The sequence below is a fragment of the Diadema antillarum genome, unplaced genomic scaffold (genome assembly GCF_040938485.1).
Source record: "Diadema antillarum isolate AM-2024a unplaced genomic scaffold, OU_Dant_1.0 seq00000508_RagTag, whole genome shotgun sequence".
In the NCBI taxonomy this organism is placed as follows: Eukaryota; Metazoa; Echinodermata; class Echinoidea; order Diadematoida; family Diadematidae; genus Diadema; species Diadema antillarum.
In genome coordinates this window covers 145,265-164,834 of record NW_027271463.1, presented here as the reverse complement: position 1 = coordinate 164,834, position 19,570 = coordinate 145,265, and the positions used below count along the sequence as shown (strand labels likewise).

At 39.2% G+C, this 19,570-nt stretch overlaps 1 protein-coding gene across 1 annotated transcript in view; it reads right to left on the bottom strand.

Moving 5' to 3' along the window:
* The window catches only part of LOC139734081 (Kv channel-interacting protein 4-like), a 78,249-nt gene that overhangs the window by 21,411 nt on the left and 37,268 nt on the right, over nucleotides 1-19,570 (bottom strand). Inside the window, exons 3-4 of the mRNA XM_071644895.1 lie at nucleotides 11,456-11,525; nucleotides 611-681 (exon numbers count right to left, since the gene is read on the bottom strand). Of these exons, the coding sequence (XP_071500996.1) occupies nucleotides 611-681; nucleotides 11,456-11,525 (141 nt within the window). The remainder of the gene's footprint in view (nucleotides 1-610; nucleotides 682-11,455; nucleotides 11,526-19,570) is intronic.

Below are 19,570 nucleotides of genomic sequence, written 5' to 3'. Positions count from 1 at the left end.
TGCGAGCTGCCATAAATTGTTCTGTCTGGTTTTCAATATTGCATGTAACAAATACTGATCACTCCTTTTGAAAATTGAAAACACACACGACTGTTATAGCCCACAAACTGGACTTCTGAAAGGCAAGGCTACAGCAACAAAACCAGGGTTGTTCTTTGCGGTATTGAGAATTAGAGTTTTATGTTTCTAGGTATTGCCAGATATCATGATTCTCTTGCACTGGGGATGGGGTAAAAAGAGGAAAAGATGCATACAGAAATGTAGAAAAACAGACAGGAATCAAATTCATGATAAAAAATCAACAAAAACATTGTGTGGTCAGTGATGAAGAAGAATTGAAGAAGAAGAGGAGTGACAACATAAAATAGACACAAGAAGTAGGAAAGTGGAAAAAAATAACACCAAAAATGAGGTTAGAAAGAAAAAATAAACTGATGCCCCCCCAAAAAAGAAATGGAACCGAGAAGAGAAAAGGTGAAATAAAAAAATATGGTAGAGATGATAAGAGACGGGTCTTCAGGAAGAGAAAGGTTAGATAAATATCAGGTAATCTGTCAGGAGAAACTGGCTGTGAAACCTCCATGTCACCCACTGGGTCTTTTACACTCACCTCAAATGTTAGCGAACCGTTGTGGTCTGTGTCAAAGGAATTGAAGACGTAGTGTGCATAGTGACTCGAATCTGGAAGAAATGAAGAGAGAAAAAAAAATGTATAGCAGAGAGTGGGAGAGAGAGAGAGAAAAAAAAAAGCAAGGGTTAATATTCAAATCACAGTTCCTCAAATTGCCCCCGGCAGCTCTACGTACTCGCTGTCGAGATCGACGGAAGATGTGATCTGACGGAATGTACTTAACATTCTTTGCAGCCACTACTCACTGAAACAGATCCATGATCTGGTGCGTGATTATTGCTTACGGCCAAATTCTCCCGACAAAACAAAACAAATAAAGTGGGGATAAGTTACAGCAGTGAGCTACTTCTAAATGACACATGCCTGATTACTGATGCTGCATTTTGATAGGACCATGTCTGAAAACTCTTCATATACATCCAGTAACTACTTAATTGCACACAGACATCACGTAATCAGTGCAGTCAGTGTCATGATTAACAAACTGAATCTGTAAATGCACGTAGATATTTGCGGCGAATGCCAAATCCAGAATTCTGTCGAGCTCTGTTCACATCTACCACTGAAGAACTGATGACGCTAACTGAAAAGGACACACAAAACATAGCATAAATTAACATTTTGAAAACGACACCAATGATGAAAACAATAACTGTAGTAAAAATAATGACACAATTAATGACAAAATGGTAGCTGTGACAGTGATAATAAAAATGCTAATCATATCAAAAACAGTAGAAGTGATAATGATATAGCAATATTACTGATAATAATAATACTAATTACAGTAATACATTTTGATTGAGAGAACCTACAATGGACCACTCCGTTTAAAAAAGCTACACAGTAGTGTATAGTGACAAATTACCTATGCACAGCTTGAGAAATAAAAAGTAGGGAAATGATCGTAAAACCTGGAAGTATTGAAAATGTCTGGAGTAATGAGAGTTGAAAGCTAAACTGTTACATGGTTGTGGCATGCCATCCTATAACCTGTTTGTGATTTCCCAGCGTACAGTGGTAGGCACTTCTCTTTCTCTCTCACCATGTGTGTGTGTGTGTGTGTGTGTGTGTGTGTGTGTGTGTGTGTGTGTGTGTGTGTGTGTGTGTGTGTGTGTGTGTGTTTGTGTGTGTGAGAGTAAAAGAGTTAAGTTGCTTGCACCTGTTGACCCGAGGCATATAACAAGAGGGTGCAAATTTACCCCCCCCCCCCACCTCCATGAATCCTAATATGTGTCAGGCACTGTTACAAGTAAAGAATAGTAAAAAAAAAAAAAAGAGAGAGAAAGGAAGTTGAGAGAGTGCAGAGGGGACAAAATGCCATTAGAGGTAGTCAGGTTGGGTTGAGTCTGAAGGCTATTAAAGGCTGTCCTGCAGGTGGGGTGGGGGGGGGGGGGGGGGGAGGGAGAGTGGAGCTGGTGGAAATATATTGTACCCTACTGCAGGTGGCATCCTTTTTTTTAACCAAAATTAATAGAAAGATGATAATGGAGAAAGGCATTTTGTGGGAAGGGGAAGGACACACATATAATAAAAGAAAAAAGAAATAAGACGCTTTTTTTCCTTTCTCTTTTTCTTCTACTCCTTTAGTAGAGGAAATCGGCGGGTGTTTCAGCTGCCATGTTATCTGAGCAGTCCTTGGGCCACAAATAGAAACACCTGAGGCTCGTTACGATCATCGCATCACAATATCACTCGTTAGTTGTGATGTATATGGTGGAGATGGAAGTGGCAGAATATTTCTTCTTAGTTCATTTCTTCAGCTTCTAGATGAGTTTAACAGGCTATTTGGTCACTGTTGATAATTTCTGCATAAAATCTGCATAAAATCCACCCGATAGCATCCAAAATGTGTCCTGAGCAATTGACACGCTGAATCAACAATCCAGTGCACTGTGTCTTCCATGTTTAATTGTCAATATCCTTCGTTGAAAAAACATACGTATGATTAACAATGCCTTGCTAATTCTTTCTGTAATGTAGGTCTACTCTTTACAACATTTCTGTCATTATACATAGCTGAGAGCAAATGCCCAAGAAAAACAGTTTTAGATTTGTATGTGATTTCTGCCTGTGCATTAACTTGCAGCTTCTACTCCACTTTTACAGGAAGAGCTACACTGTCCCTTTAACTGGTAACACATTCCAGTGAAATGCTAATTACTAAAAACAGAAAAAAAAAGAAGATATTCTTAAAAAAAAAAAAAAGGCGAATAAAGTGCGCCCTCAGGGTTGCAGTCTTCCGGTTGATGTAAGTCCCAGGGTGATCCCTTGATTAATCCTCCCTGATTGGTCGAGATAGGCAGAACCGTCGGCTGGACTGGAGTACCTTGTCTCTTCGATTTTGCACATGGAAAACACACAGACCAGACATCCTTGAGAACTCCCCACTTCTTCCGCTATAAATCCTTTTCAATTTTTCTCTTTGCATTTACACAAGAGAGTTCAAGCCTCTTTTTGTTTTTGTCTTTTGCTTCTTTTTTTTTTTGCTTACCAAGAAGAGATCTTTCGTCAAATTTGCACACAAACAAATAGAAGTAGATCAAGCAGCAGACACTGGGCAGGGGAAGTAAATGATGATAGCTACTTTCAATTTTCTATCTTTTTTTTAATGTCAGTTTGCTTTGCAGAGCTCTCTAGATGAAGCTACTTTGTTTTATGAAAATGAAAACAAGAAAATAAAAGCAGGGCAGTCAGTCTGACTTCTATAGTGAGATGAGATATGACCCACAATGTAAAAAAAAAAACAAATAAAGTCACTATTTAACTTGTGCCTGTATATTGCAATGAAATTGGTTACCACTGATTGTTACCTGATTGTTGAAAACAAAATCAATATTCATCTTAATATTCTGTTTCAGGGTGGTTGACAATGATAATCACGACAAAAAGAGGAGTCTTCATTGCACTTTGTTTCTTAGTTATGCAGCATAAGCAGAATTTTGCATTATGTTGATCACGCGATCCTACTTGCACATATGTATCATACTCATTTACTTTTCAATCAGTTATTCACCAAAAAACTGCAACGACAAATCATAGATTATTTGGACATCTCACCAATACGTTTTAAAGCTAAGACTTTATATGATTTTGCATATACCTAACTTGAAGCCATGAATGCCTTGTTAAATCTTGACATTTGTGTGACACATCGTTAAAAAGAGAATGTGCTTATTCCTGTTTTTGAACTCTCTAAAACTATCTTATTGATCTTCATGTGAAAAAGATGAGTGTGGTATATGGATATCACATGTAAGAGTAAGGTTCAAACTACAGCAATGTCAGATTTCTAGGCACTTTGTAGCAAGGATTCAGGATATCTGTTTGGTCTTTGTGGAGTGTTCTGTTGGGCACAGTTGTCTGTAGACACTTGAAGTGACATGTGAATATTTATTTTCTTATAAGGGCTACTATTAACCCATTGAAAATGAGCAGACTTTTTTTTGTAACACAAGTTTCCAATAGACACTTGCCTGAGTATACTCGTGACTACTGCAGAACCAGAAATTTTGGTGTGCATGCAAATTGTGCAAACTTTGCAAGAGCCAAGACTTGAATTTGAATTTCACACTGAAGTTCTTGTCTATACTTTATGCATAGCATGCCAGTTGCAATTTGTAAAAACTTCGTGCGGCAATAATGTCTTGCTTTGCCGTAGTCTTCGACGGGTTAACCATGAAACTGTAAAGTTGAAATATCTCTCTCGCATTCTACCACCAAGGCTCCGAATTGGCTACATACAATGGTACATTCTACAATATCACATAAAACTAAAGCAAACCAAAACACAAACCAAGAAGGACAAAAAAAATCCAGACAAAACAGCAGTAATGACTTATGCAAAAGTCTGTCTGACAGTGACCACTGTAAGCAACTGGATTGGTTGAATTCCATTCATCCAAGGTCAGATAAAAGCAGACTTCAAGGAGACACCTTGGTTACACCAGACTCGCAGACGACCAGACACCTGCGCTCCAAACGATGAAGGCGGCTTTGACTACTCTCTCTCTCTCTAAATATATATCTCTCACTCTTAAAAGAAAAGCTGATCTTTATTGGAGGATTCTTTGAAGGGGAGAATGCAAATGTGTGATCTGCACGATTACCCCACATCAGACCACTTGCCGGGAAAGACGGGAAGTCCTGGCATTTTGAGTTTTGTCTACGAAAGTTTCTCATATTGCTCTGGTTGACGGACGCCATTTTTGGTTTAAAGATGTAATCTTGCAAGCATTGGCAAACATAAACAGTGTCTTGCCCCAGGACAAATTACAAATGAAAAAAGGACAGTCTGTACAATCCACGATTAACACCATGTGGAAGAGAGAGAGAGAAAAAAACTCACGGCATGGGCAGAAACAAAGTGGAAATGGGATATCTTGCTGTAAATTAGGCTTCTGGTTGGCAAATTAAACAACGGAAAATCTGTCGCTGTCTTTCGATACTGATGGGACAGAGTGATTGTCAGCTAACGACACATAGAATGAGAACTTGGCTACTATTCTTGTCTCACAAGTAAACACTCTCCTTTTCATAAATATGGATTGTATACATACAGATAGATAGAGAGAGATATAGACCTAATAGCATGTGATATATTTCTCTCTCTCTTTCTCTATGGCATCTAACAGCCAATGTGAGGAGGAAGAATTTGAAAGACTCATTTGTTAAATCTGAGCAATTTTGCCCCATATCAATTTTTGGGGCATGAAAGCTGAGCCTCATATTTTGACTTGATTTTTGTTTGGATATGATTTGATCTGATTTAGAATGATATATGATATTGATTTAAATCTGATATATTGTAACCGTAATGCTTTTTTGTTAATAATAATTTTTTCGTGACAAGTATGTGATCCAACCTGAAACTCATGGTGTGAAAGAGCTCAGAAACATAAATAACAGATCTCTCTCTGGCTCCAGAGTCATAACCCCCCTCCAAATCCTCCTCAGCTTCTCCATTCGACCCCATTCGCCCCCCCCCCCACCATCCGTCACACAAGATTTCCCGATCATTCCTTTAAAGTTGTCATCTTTAAACTCAAAACAGGAAGTGCCAGCACACTTGACGGATCACCTGCTGCACAGGATGTGGGAATCCTACGAGCGCCACGCCACGCAGATGATGGGCAATGACACAGCCGCGTCATCAATCTGCAAGCGGTTTCCAAGGAGACCACACTATTTTGCCTCTCTGCAACTGCATCTGCATCCCTCCCCTCACTCTTCTACTACAGATACTCTTCTTGAATTCCTCAATTAGTCTTCACTTGCAAATCTCTTTAAAGGACAAGTTCACCTTCATAGACATGTGGATTGAGTGAATGCAGCAATATTGGTATAACACATCAACGAAACTTTGATGAAAATCGGACAATTTGTTCGAAAGTTATGAATTTTTGAAGTTTCTGTGCAGTCACTGCTGAATGAGAAGACTACTACAGCTTGTGATGTCACATGTGTACAACGATATAAAGAAAATATAAATTAAATTCAACATATTTTCACTTTTCTCCCTGAATAAAAGGTCACTTGACTTCCCTCTTTCAGAAGGCAAGGGGAATCATATTACCCTTAACATACATCTGTGACAAGTCGAGGAAATGTAAACTCTTTTCAAAAAGGAAAACTTTGTGAAATTCTCTTTATATCTTCCTTATATCGTTGTACGCATGTGACATCATACACCATAGTAGTCTTATCATCCAGCAGTGACTGTGCAGATACTTTAAAAATTCGTAACTTTTGATTGGATTGTCAGATTTTCCCCAAACGTTCACTGATATGTTGTCTACTAATATTGTACATTCACTCAATCCACACGTATATGAAGGAGAAGAACTTGTCCTTTAACCTGTTGAAGAAAAGGCCCGAGTATACTTGGGGAAGCGTCTAAGGGAAGTACGTGTGGTAGCAAAATCAGCCTGTCCTCATCAGGTAAAGGAAAACCTTTTGGACATGCACCTAAATGCATGGTAGCAGACACCACCGCTGTTTCTCTTCTTAATCCAGTGCAAAACTTCTAGAGTTATTGTGTTGTCATACACAATGTAATCCCATGTGACTGAGCTTGCTCCCTTTCTACTTTCTTCTTTGCATATATTTTTGTTTGTTTTGATGCTTCAGCCTTATGCTTTCAATCTTTTTCCTACAAGCTTTGTTGAAACAGCTTAAGGCCATGATTTACGTTCGAGCCATGGCTGTTTAATTGCCTTTACTTTTGTTCTGTTTTGTTTTGTGTTTTCGGCAGATAATTTATTTGGCCGCCCAACGACATGCCTAATGACAGCACTTGGGGATAGAGCAAGGTTTCACACTTGGGATTGATGTCATTAACCTTGCATTGTGCTAATGATTCTGCAGATTAATACAATTTATAACCTTTGACAGGAAGGTGGGCAAAGAAAGACAAAAAAAAAAAACAACCTGCTTATTCTGCATTGATGAACTCTAATATGTTATGTATGTAATATGTTATGATATAACAAATGTTATGTATATGATATGTATTTTTTTTTTAAACTTATATTTTCAAAGGAAATGGAATTAATAAAAAGATCAACGAAAACAAAAAATAATATGGTACCATAATAAACAGGAGACCAGCATCACCAAATCTTCTCTGGGTGCGTTCGAGCGCTCTCCTAAAGCCAACTGTACCGTACTGTACCGTACCCACGCCAAAGGAGCGTTCGAATGCTCCTAAAGTGTACCGTACCGTACTGTAACGAGCCAAAAGTGGACCACTTCCCTATGTGCTCCAAAAGCGTACCAAACGCATACCAAAAGTTCGCTGTAAAGAATGCACGTATCATGCACATATGTCACAATGCAAAGACATCATTCTCTTTGTTCGGGACAGGTGTAAGTAGTTCAAGCGCCAGGTGGATGACATTCTTGCTATAAATAAGCATGACCTTTTCTAAAAATAATTTGTGAGGTACGCTTTCTCCACAGAGCGCTCGAACGCTCCAAAACTGGCACAGTTCGGTATGGTACGCTTTAGAGTGCTCGAACGTACCCTTTGATGCAAAGAAATCACTAACCAATAACTCTTGAAAGATTTTAAATGCACCTGCATGAACACACAGCCCACTGTACCCTACTGGGCCCTGATCAGGATCCACTGAAATTTGAAAATCTACAAGGAAATGAATTAAAAACAAATTATATCCCTATACACAGAATCACATATTTCATACCATCATATGGAAATGAGCCCATGTCACCCCAATATACATTGTAAAGGTGGAGATACTTCCAATCCATCTAATTACAGACAAATCTCTCTTCTCACTACCTACCCTTTCTATAGTTATGGAGAAAGTAGTTTTTAATCAGGTATATGCTTATCTCGCTGAAAATAACCTCCTGAATAACCATCAGCAAGGATTTTGTCCAGGCCATTCTACTCAAACTGCACTTCTTTCACTGACTAATGACATTTCGAAATATATAGATAAAGGTTGCGTTGAAGCGATTATCACATTCGATCTGCAAAAGGTGTCTGATTTGATATCATTTGATGAAATGAAGTAAAAAAAAATATGGGTGAAATCTTTTCCATTCTCTTTCACATTTATCCTTATGGTCCTTTTCAATCTCCAAGTTTAGATAAGTCCCGTTGTACTTGACCAATTAATAAGGCAAAACTTTATGACAAAACTTCATTTCGATTATAAATATCACTCTGCTTGCCACAACTTGCATATATTCCTCACTTTAGCCAGAGTTTAGGGACAGTGCTTTGAAATTAGTTTCATTGAAAATTTTTGGTTTGTGCTGTCATTGTGAAGGTAAATGCACAATGCTTTCATTCCAGTATGACCCCATTCAGTAAACATTTTGTTATGACGCTTTTGTTTTAACATCTAGGTCCAAAACTGCTGCTTCACAAACACAAGCCCCAACACGGACATGCACAAATGCGATGCAACAGATATCAATTCAAAGTAATACCAGACAAAGAAACAGAATGAAACAAAAGGGGGAAGGACAAATTTAGATAGAAGCAGATGACATTTCTTCAAGCAGGAACCCTTTCCCACCTCAGCTTTTAAAGACTAATGGCATGCTGGCTGTTTGCAGCCAGGATAGATAATCGCACTGCTGATAACAGAATCCTTGATGACGCATATGTGCAGTGGTTTGAAAAGGGTTTCCAAGGGGTGTGTAATAACTCCCACTCTGTATGCAGATAGGGCTATCCACATATATCCAGGCAAACCACATTATAGAGAATGCAACAGTTCCAGGGGCCCTTCTTTCAGTATGGAAACCCGCAAACACATTGATGCAGCATTACTTTTCCTTTGCATGCTGCTCCTTACTTCTTTCTTTCTTACCATCCTCATAATTTTACCTAAATTTTTGCATAATTCTGTGATTGTATATGTGTGTGTGCATATCTTTATGTGTGTGTATGTCAGGGATGCCAACACTGGAAACCAGTTGAGAGTGAGACTCCCATACAGCAGGCCAATGCTATAATTTAGGAGTCAAAATGAGTGAGATCAATAGAAATGCATGCAAATGAAATAAAGTTTTAGAGTGAGAAAGGACCAAAATGAGTGAGTCTCACTCCCAATGAGTGAGAGTTGGCAGCCCTGGTATGTGTGTGTATGTGCATGTATGTGAGTGCCCTATTTTCAATGCAGCTGAAATTCATTGACTGAATACCTCAAAGCATTTTCATAACACCTGTTGACTAGTAAAATTCTGACAACCTCCTGCGTTGTCGTAGCAAAGAGGAGCAGAAGTGTCATACATGAGACTACCTCTTCAAGTGCATGTTCTAGGAAATGCAGGTTTAGAAACTGCACAGGTGCATCTTGCCATCTGCCACATCGAAAACCTAAAGTGAAGGGTTCATGGAAAAAGACTCTGAAGACTTAAAATGTTCACAGGCTTCTAGAAATGAAGAAATTAGAAATTCTAATATATGTACTATAACCAAGACTAACTACGCCTGCCAATATCATTACCAAGCAGTTGATCCACAGAGATATTTTTTCAATTTCTGAAAGTGATGTTGGAGATTTATTAAGCTCTGAAATGGCTGACTCGGTGAAGTAATAAATTCTTGTGACATTCAAAGCGTTTTCACTGTCAGCATCAGGATCAACTCTCTTTGCTGAAAACAGTCATGTTAATTTGCATAATCATTGGTAAGACAAGAAATTCATACACCAAAATTTTGATTACATGATTTAAGTTCTTAGATGAGGAGATACAGAGTGTCAGAGCTGTGGGGAAGTTTTCTGGAGAGGTGGCAAAGTTTTTCAGAAAGATTTCTGGAGAGGAAGCTAAGTTTTTCATGAGCCCAACCTCCACTGATCTGCACCAACTTTTGCAACATCGTCGAGAGCTTGATAAAACAAATGAAAACTGCTCCAGAATTGGATCCTTATGTATTTGACGCTAAAATTGGTTTCATGTTGGAAATGGAATAAAAACAAATTGTGCAAAGTTGAAATGAATTAGTACAATCAAGATGAATAACCATGCAACCAAATGATTCCTATTGGGACATGTGTGAAGGGTGACAAATAGAATAAATTTTTGCAACACCATCCAAATATTGATAACTCTTGTATGTGAATGGGACTAATGTCTGGAATTCACGTATTGTGTTTAGATACCTGACCTATTCCATGCTGGACTGCATCATATCTTCAATGGAGTTTTGTTTTTCAACAAACTTGTTTTTTTAATCTTGTGAATGGCTCTTTAATTTTCAATGTTTTTTTTGTGGTAGGCTTTTAGAAGTTGCACAAATCATAAATCATTGGAAAGTCTAGGGTCTAATGGACAATGGACAACTATTACAAGATGGAAAATCAATGTTTGTTCATTTCATAAAGTCGGGCCTTGGTCGGTGATGGGGCACAAAGGAAGAAAGACAACCTGAAAGCCGTCGTTTTAACAGGAAGTACTTGAATGCCATGCATTGTTGTGTCGGCCCCTCTGTTTCATTTGCTGCAACAAGAATATATGCAGTCACAGTAGGATAGCTATTCATTAGGCTCTCCGTCGATTTGTGCCGACACCGAAGGGAAATAGAGCTCTTGGTTCAATTCCTTAAGGGTACTGGGAGAGCGAGAGAGGAAGGAGGGTATTGGTTACGCCAGTACTGCCTCCGACCGTTTCCACGGCAACTGGAGGCAAAGCGGCAGAAACCAAACCAATTTATCTTCCCTACGACCCTTGATGAAATCCCATCCCTCTGATCACAACACCCTGCTAACGATCATCATAACTGCAGTCGCGTGCAATGCTATCCCGAAGCCCTCCGACCGATATCATACAACTTGTTAGAAGTGGAGCATGAAAACAGGCACAACAACATTCTCTGTCATGGACATATGTATATGTGATATATTTTCACTGTATATATGTGTGTGTATACATAGTGTTACTGTCACAGAAACTCAGAAAAGATGGGTATATCATCAAAGAAGTACATGAGATTAAAGTTATGATAGAATCCAAAATTTCAAGGTTGAAGCTGTTAAATATAATCAGATATGCTGCTATATCACTGCTCATTCAGAAATCAATGGTGTATGATAACGTTTTTACTCATTCAACTGTCCCAGTTTGTTTTGTTTTGTTTTGTTTTGTTTGTTTGTTTATTTCATTTCCATCTGAGAAGATGGCTGGATAGCCCATATTCAGCTGCAATAGCTGTTCTTCCATGGGGTCCAGAGATGTGGATAGTATTAGAGCCTAGTTGACTGCTAAAGAAAAACACCAACAACACCAATTTCAATCCCTTCCCTCCCCCCCCCCCCCAAAAAAAGAGAAGAATGTGGTACCCACCTCCTTGAGGGAAAAACTGTGAATAGATGTCCTTGAAGGTGTCCTCATTTACCATGCCTGACGGACATTCCTGAAGAGAAAAGAATAAATGGACAAAACACAATGTCAACAGCTAGAGAATCAACAAGTAAACAAACACGTCACATTGTGCGTCACATAGAATAAGCAATTTCTTCAAGGGGAAAAAACAGGATTCAAAGTTCAATCAACACATTGTCTTCACACAAGCAGTATACCGTACTATAAACTATTTCACTCATCAGTGGGGTTTATTGGTATTGGTTAGGGAAGTACAGTATGCCAACTTCCTGAAGATTTGCACGGCAAAAAGCATCATGTTCACATTATGTCCATTCTATACAACTTGTACACAACTGTCACACTCTGTACAGGCATGCAGAACATATTACAAACAAGATAACGATGTCAAATCTTTTACTGACTGATTCAGTATTTTGTTGTTCTGGGTCACATAATATACAATCAAACAATTATGCATACATAGTCATACATCAACACACATAATAGATAACACACTTAAGTATGCATGTCCATCTACAGACTACAATATTTTCCTTTTCATCAGTCTTGATGTTGTTTGCAGAATGTCAAAAGAGATTTCTGCTTTCAGCCTACCCATTTTTCTCTTATCGCCGTTGTCACATTTATCACATACAGTGTCATATTTCGTGAGTGATATCATTTCCAATATCATTTCTAGAGGCAATTGGGTCTTTTATGGGATTGCAAAACTCTAAGAAAAATTGAAAATTGGGGATCAGTGTCGATTCGGTACGAAAGCTCCTGCAGCGCAAAATCCGAATCTTATTCCCCTTCCGCATCTTTTTATTCTCCTCCTATAATCGCATTTACTCTTGCTTCCATTATCTTGCTCATATTACTTTTGTCTCATGCCATCCTTCACAGACCCAAGAGAGATAGAGAGAGGGATGAGAAAGAGAGAGATGAAGAAGAGATATGGAGAGAGAGAGAGAGAGAGAGAGAGGCTTGGTGACATATGATGACACTGGACTGCATCACAGCCACTCCCATGTTACAATGTCTCTCTCCCTCCTCTCTTGCGTCAACATTCCCCACTCTCCCTTAATGCCACACCCCTAGTCACATTTGCCCCTCCTTCTCTCTTCTTTTTCCTTCTTGGCAAGATCCCTTCTCCTCCATATTTCCTCACAAATCTCATTTTTTTTCCACCTTCTTTTACTTAATGCCAGTATGTCCCATCTCTCGATCTCTTTTATACCATTTCTAGCACCCAGTGAAGATTCCTCCTCACCCCTACCCCTCTTCCCCTCCGCCCTCCCACCCCATCGTTCAGGCCCGAAGCCATCCATTGGTTTCCACGGCAACGGCTACAAGAACATTTAATTTGCAGCAGAAACCATATCCGGACTCCTAGAAAGAAAAGCAACAACAACACACACACAGAAGACTCTCTGTATTACCATGTAAAGATCTTGTCTCTGCCATATGGTGGATGACCCACTTCAAACTAACTCCTCTTTTGCCTGCTGTCCCCCAAACAGTGTCGCCACATACTGTATACATTATATATTTTGCAAGTGTAATACTTAAGGGAATCATGATTTGTAGGGCAATTCAGCAAAAGGTTGAATTTGCAATTGAAAACAAGTGACAGCACGGCAAGTAGACATTACCCTCTTTCAAAACTTTGCAATTTCACACCTTGGGGATGGTATAAATTTCATTTCTGTTACCAGTGGAAATATTTTGGTTAACTATACATTTAGTGAATTTCAGTTGACTTGCAAAACTCAACAAAGAATAATGCTGCAAAATGTATGTATATATATATAAATAGACATAATCTATACAGTAATCTTGCATCCACCGTAAGTCCTTTTCACATTGATTTATGGGAGCTTACTTACACTTGCTTTAAGTGAAAGCAATGAAAACTGATCAGTGGAGATTAATTCTCACATAATTTTGGTAAATCTATTTTCAACAGCATTTTTATGCATTCAGGATATTGTCTCGATATAAAGCTGTCAAAAGTCACACACACATGCACAAACTCATGTCTATATACTGTAAATACATGTTTTTCATACACACGCAAAGACACAGGCCTTTAAAATGTCTGCAAAATGATTTTCAAAATAGTTTTTCCCTTGAAGCTGATGAGATTTTGATAAGAGTCTTACACAAATAGTACCTTCGCAGTAACACGTCCTCACTGTATGGGGACGAGAACTGCGCCCTCGTGGGAGGAGAAGATGACAAATTAATGTGACACGGCTCAAAGACGTGTTGGTTACGGTTTTACACCACCCCCTCTTTTCTCCTTGTCGTGTTCAAGATAAAGAACGGCAGGAGCTTGGTTTCCTCCTCTTCTCTGGCATCCAGGTCTCCGTTCCCCGTGCCATCAAAAATTTACATCCAAGAGGGCTTGTCGTGCTACAGAGGGTTGCTAGACGCTAATTGCGTTGCCAATTTGATGAGGCGTTGATGACTGCACCTCCCCCCTGCAACATCCCGCTAATGACAGCCGTCCATTCCTCCTTTTAAAGGGCTGATACAGCTTTATTTGGTAAAAGTATATGTCTCTGAAACTTGACTTTTTTTCTTATTGATAATTCTTTAAGCTTGTTTTCTAAAAAAATATTGCCACACACAAAAAAATATATATGCTAATTCTTGTCACCTGCAGAGAGTGTTCGACATCCACAATTAAATCAAATCTACAATGTTCTAATACGGCATTTTCTACTACAGTATAGACTATCTACTTTTGTGTCCAGGGGGGCATTTCATGAAACATTTTGTCCGACAACTTTGTCAGACAAATTTGCTGTCAGCCATTTACACGTTGATGCAAGGATTTCTATAGCTTTTAACAGTTTGTCAGACGAATATCTCACAAAACGTTTCATGAAATGCCCCCCTGATCTGCCTAATGCACAATAAGTGGTACAAGATTTGTCCAATCTGAACATATGTTCTCTTTTATGAAGTGCCAAAATGCTCTGAATTGATGCAGGAAAAACTTTTTTGAAGACCTTGACATTAGATGCAGGATGAAGTGGGTAATGAAGCAAATTTTTGAATATCCCCTCCCCCCCCCCCCCCCCCGCCAAAAAAAGAAACCCTCATGAGATTCTGAGGTGGCGTTTACAAAGTCATCCCCTAAGCAATCTCTGTCAAACAAAGTGCGATGTGTTCCACCCAGTAGACCCTTGCCGCGCCCTACCACGTTCACCACCCACGCCATTCGCGCCTTTGGAAAGTGGTTGATTTTCTTACACCAATGCAAGGGACCGCATCCCCCCCACTCTGATGTTATTGAGGAGCAACGAGTCGTGAAAGGCCCCTCTGGGTTGCGTTTGTTTGGAAAAGTGCAGATATACTTCGGCCCACCTACTCCACAATTTATGCATGCATGATTTCTCTTTCCTTCCTTAAACATCTCCCCATTTCCCTCACCCCCCCCCCCCTCCATGACCATATATTGACTCTTTCAGTTCTGTGGGTAATTTGTCTGTATGAAATATAAGTAGGATCTTTCAGATTTTAACCATAGGTTAACTCTTTTAGTTCTGTGGATTATTTGTCTTTATGAAGTGTTAACAAGATTTCAGGATTGTGGTCCTAGGAGGGATAAATTTTTGGTGTCTGGTATTTTATATTCTCTCTCATTGAACACATGGATTCTGACAAATTTCCTTCTCTACAATATGCACATCTCGATCTCTCCCTGTCACATAAAAGAGTTGTTTTTCCATCAACATCAAATTGCACATCAACATATATCTTCGATCTCCTTTACAGGAACTTCAACATCTGACATGAACCCACTAAATGCTCATGCACCAACATGCATACATCCAAGAAGTGCATGCTTTCAATGGGCAATTAATGCAACATCCACATCATGGAAGCGGGTTACTAGAAATAACCCCAGCAAGCAGCCACCTACGCACAGACGATTATCACATTGCCAATTGTAGGGTAGACCAGTTTCTTGTCAAGCTGCTTGTGCCATGAGGCATGCACCTGTTCATTACAGGGTGCATATATGTGTCACACACAAGGTGAGGCAATGTTTCACATAATGGCAATAGTCACACATAATGGCAATTGTCACACATAATGGTCCCATGTACACATATTTGTGTGTGATGATCAATGATGAAAGGGGTGTGGAATCTAGTAACATATTTCCTCACTAGGTTTGTGTTTGCTGCATAATCAACAAATTGGAACTGCTTCTTGGAAGATTCAGTCGACAGATTTTCCTGGAACTTTTTTTGTTCTTTCCTTCTGGACATAAAATGAAAATGTGTGAACTCTTTTCCCATCAGTGTTGCAAAATTTCAAACAGGCCTTTTTATTTACATAAATAATTGAATAACCCTGCATTTCTTGACAAAGCAAGGACTGCTTTAATGGATGTGCTTCTTTCGATCATCCCTTCACTTGCACCTCCGGCAGGGCCCTTTTGGGCAGCGACCCTTGAGGTTTTCTCTTCACTACAGATCCCTCAATTGATTCAGGAATTAAATGAAGGATTAAAAAGCACCCGATGCTTTAAACAGCTTCTCATGTGTGAACAACAGACATCTAGTGCATCTTATCTGCCCCCCTCCCCCTCCCCAAAACAGCTCTCTCTCTCTCTCCATCACTTTGGAATCTCCAATGCAGGCACAACAACAGCATCCATCCGATTTATTCAGTTCCCTCTCATTAGTGCCACAGAATGCTGAGCAACCAAGGGGTCTCACAAGTTCTTTCACACACCAACAACATCATTTGCATGCTAACTGCAGACGTTTTTTTTACACAAGGCACCATAGTCGGTCCTTGTGTAATGTCTACAAGTAGATGCTCTACTGCTTCTTCTCCTGCCCTCCTGCCTTCCTACCCACCATATACACAGCATCAATCCCAAATTGATGTCATCACCATGGAAACACATCTTCTTTGACTGAGAATGATTGGCTGTTTCTGACTACAGCAAAGATGCATGCCTTGTCATCACACTGTCTGAATTAACACAGTGCAGTGTCAGATGTGACTTCAGCCACTTATAGGCCCATGAGCACTTGGTTTATGTGTATTTAATTTTCGGTTTTGAATGTAGTCGACCCTAATGCGGCGAGGATGCAAATTAGAGCAACTGGTTTGTGATCTTTGGCATTTGATGCCCAAAAGAAGACAAGTTCAGGGATCTGAACACATAGGTGACGTTTGTCAGACACTCCCCCCTCCCAAAAGAGAAGAAGCACACAATAAGATAGTGAGTAGTATTAGAACACGGACAGCACATTCACGACAACTTGGCAACTGTTGAGGCTCTCCCTGAATAACAAGACGACTGAGATCCCTGTGAACATTGAATTCTGACATGACTGGAACTAAAGTGCACTCCACTCCCATAATGGATTTACGACCAGGAATAGTGGTGGCGATGATGGTGTTACAATCGACAGCCACCAACCTCAAATCCCCTCTCTTTCTGACTCGGCCCTCCTTTAACCACTTTCTATTGACTACCCATGATGCAATTTATTCTTTCTCTTTTGTAGTTGAGGGAATTTTTTTTTTCCCAGTCATCAAATCAATGGATGTTAAGTGACTTTTAACATCCATACATAAGTCATGAACAGCATGAGCATGGAAGGTCATTATGAGGTTAATACCAAATCTTTCTTGTGAGCGGGTGTTTAATGGATCTTTCACTCTTCGATGAATGCTTATTAAATCATTGCCTGAATACCTCTCTGCTCAAAGTCAATTAATGATCACATGGGAGGATATCCCTTTTACTACAAAAAAAAAACATGGAAAAAGGACATGCTAATGTGATTATCTTAGCCTTAACATGTACTTAGATACATGTTTCACATTCATTGCAAAACAAAAAAGAAATAAAACATTCACAACTCTAGATCACTGTATCCCTTTCACTCAATAACCACTTTTTTTAACTTACCCTAAGTAATTCATGATATTGTATATGTATATGAATGTATTCAATTGACAGTTAAAGTTTTGATTTGCTTTAAGTGTTTGCAGAAAGAGTCTTCAGATACATGCCTATGTATGAAGATATGACTTAACTCATCAACTGAAGGTACTAGGTGGAAGTGAAGAAGGAAGTTAAGAATGTGGACATGACTTATACAAGTGTTGATTATGTTTCATGTGGTTTTGTTTGTTTTGTTTTGTTTTGTTTTGTCCTCTGTCTTAGTATGTTTTATTCTCTCCATGTTCCCTTGATGTTATTGGTAATTTTTGTTAATTTCAATTTTGTGCTTCTTTTGATATGTTTCATTCTCTCTGTGCTCCTTTTATCATTTGGTATTTTAATGTTTAAATTGCAATATGTGCATGATTTGTTTTCAAGGGTACATTCTATTTTAACAAGCCTCTGGCTTTCTCAGAACTGTACCAGCTACATTTTGTAAACATTTTTATATCAAAACGATTTTCATTACTGAATAAATGTATGAATTAAATTGAATTGAATTGAATTACATAAATGCATGTGACACACAATGTTTGCAAACAGACATCCAATACTGAATGCTGAAACATGCACTGAATATGACCAAAAAAATACTAAACCTCTTTTAAGTTGGTCGTAAAGCTCATTCACTGCCACTTTGAGTCTTTACTTTAACGAAATGCCCAGACGAGGAGTTGTGGTGACAAGTTCTGAATTTATGAACAAGGACGAAAAATCCGAGTGGCATTCCCGAAAATCAGTTGTGATTGCATGCGGCATCAACTCCTCATAACATTGACCTCGTAAATCACACACTCATCAACTTTTCCCCTACCTCCCCATCTCCCCCCCCCCCCCACCACCACCACCATCATTGCTCGCACAGCCCAGACCAAGCTCCGACATTTCCCCCCCATCAAAGCGGGTCAACGCAACATCTTCCCTTATCGATCAATAAATCAGCTGCGTAAATTGCGACTTCCACTCCCCCGGCCGGGCGATTCTATGCACCCCTGATGAGTGTGGGCATGTTCGTCTCACCAACCCTCTCCCATAAATCTCGCACAATGTTTGGAGAGAGAAGCTCTATTTACCGGGGACCAAACGAAATACTGATCCCAGCTGGGCTTTGGGTAGAGTAAACACGGCCAGCTTCGTCCGCAATGAATTTCTAATCCACACCAGATTTCCCATCCCGCACTCAATTTTTGCGAGAGTCAAATTTCCGAGTTGGCTCGCAAACGAAAACTTCATCCGTTATCTGGTATCTAGGGAATATGATTCTTTTCTTCTTTTTTTTTGGTTAGATATTGGATTATGTATCTCACTTTTCCATCTCTAACACACTGTCTCTTCTTTCTTTTCAAATTATCTGACATACTTGGCCCAAGAGAATATATGACAACTTCAAGCAAAATAGCAAAGCGAAATCAGGATAGAAAAAAGGAGAGCGTTTATCAGAAGAAGACATACACATGTCTTCAGCTTTTATTTTAACCAAAGTTGACACAACCTTTCAAACTGTGGATGTGTGTGGGCAGGAGATTGAAAGAGCATCGGAACTCTCTGGGTAGATGCTTCTAACACCTCCAGATCCAGGGCAGTGTGTGTAGGGTTAATAAGTTTGCTGCACATACAGTGTCTCTCCTCAACTGTGCCGTTCAATTTGAAGTAAATGTACAGTCAGGCATATTTGTAGCTATTAAAGGTGTTTGTCTGTGATTGGGAATATGTGTTTGTGGAAGAATGTGTCTCCACTTTATGTTACGCCTCAAAATGCTTACAAATATCCTGTGCTCTCAAGAACAAGATAATGATAATATGTTAAGATCTACTGTAGACAGCAATCGCATTGCTCTTTTTACAGTTGCACAGAGTTTGGTTTACATCTGATGTAATAATAGGAAATACCAATGCATGCCTCTGACCCACTCAAAGAGGAAATCCCCCCCAAAAAAAACTTTAAAAAAAAGAGGAAAATATTTCCAAGAGAACAATACAAAAATGACAAAAATCAGATTAAAATGTGACATTTTTTCACTTACGTATAAGAAATGAATAAGAAATTGCAAGAGCATGACTTCGTCAACTTGCTCATTTGAATATTCATAAGGACTGGCAATTAA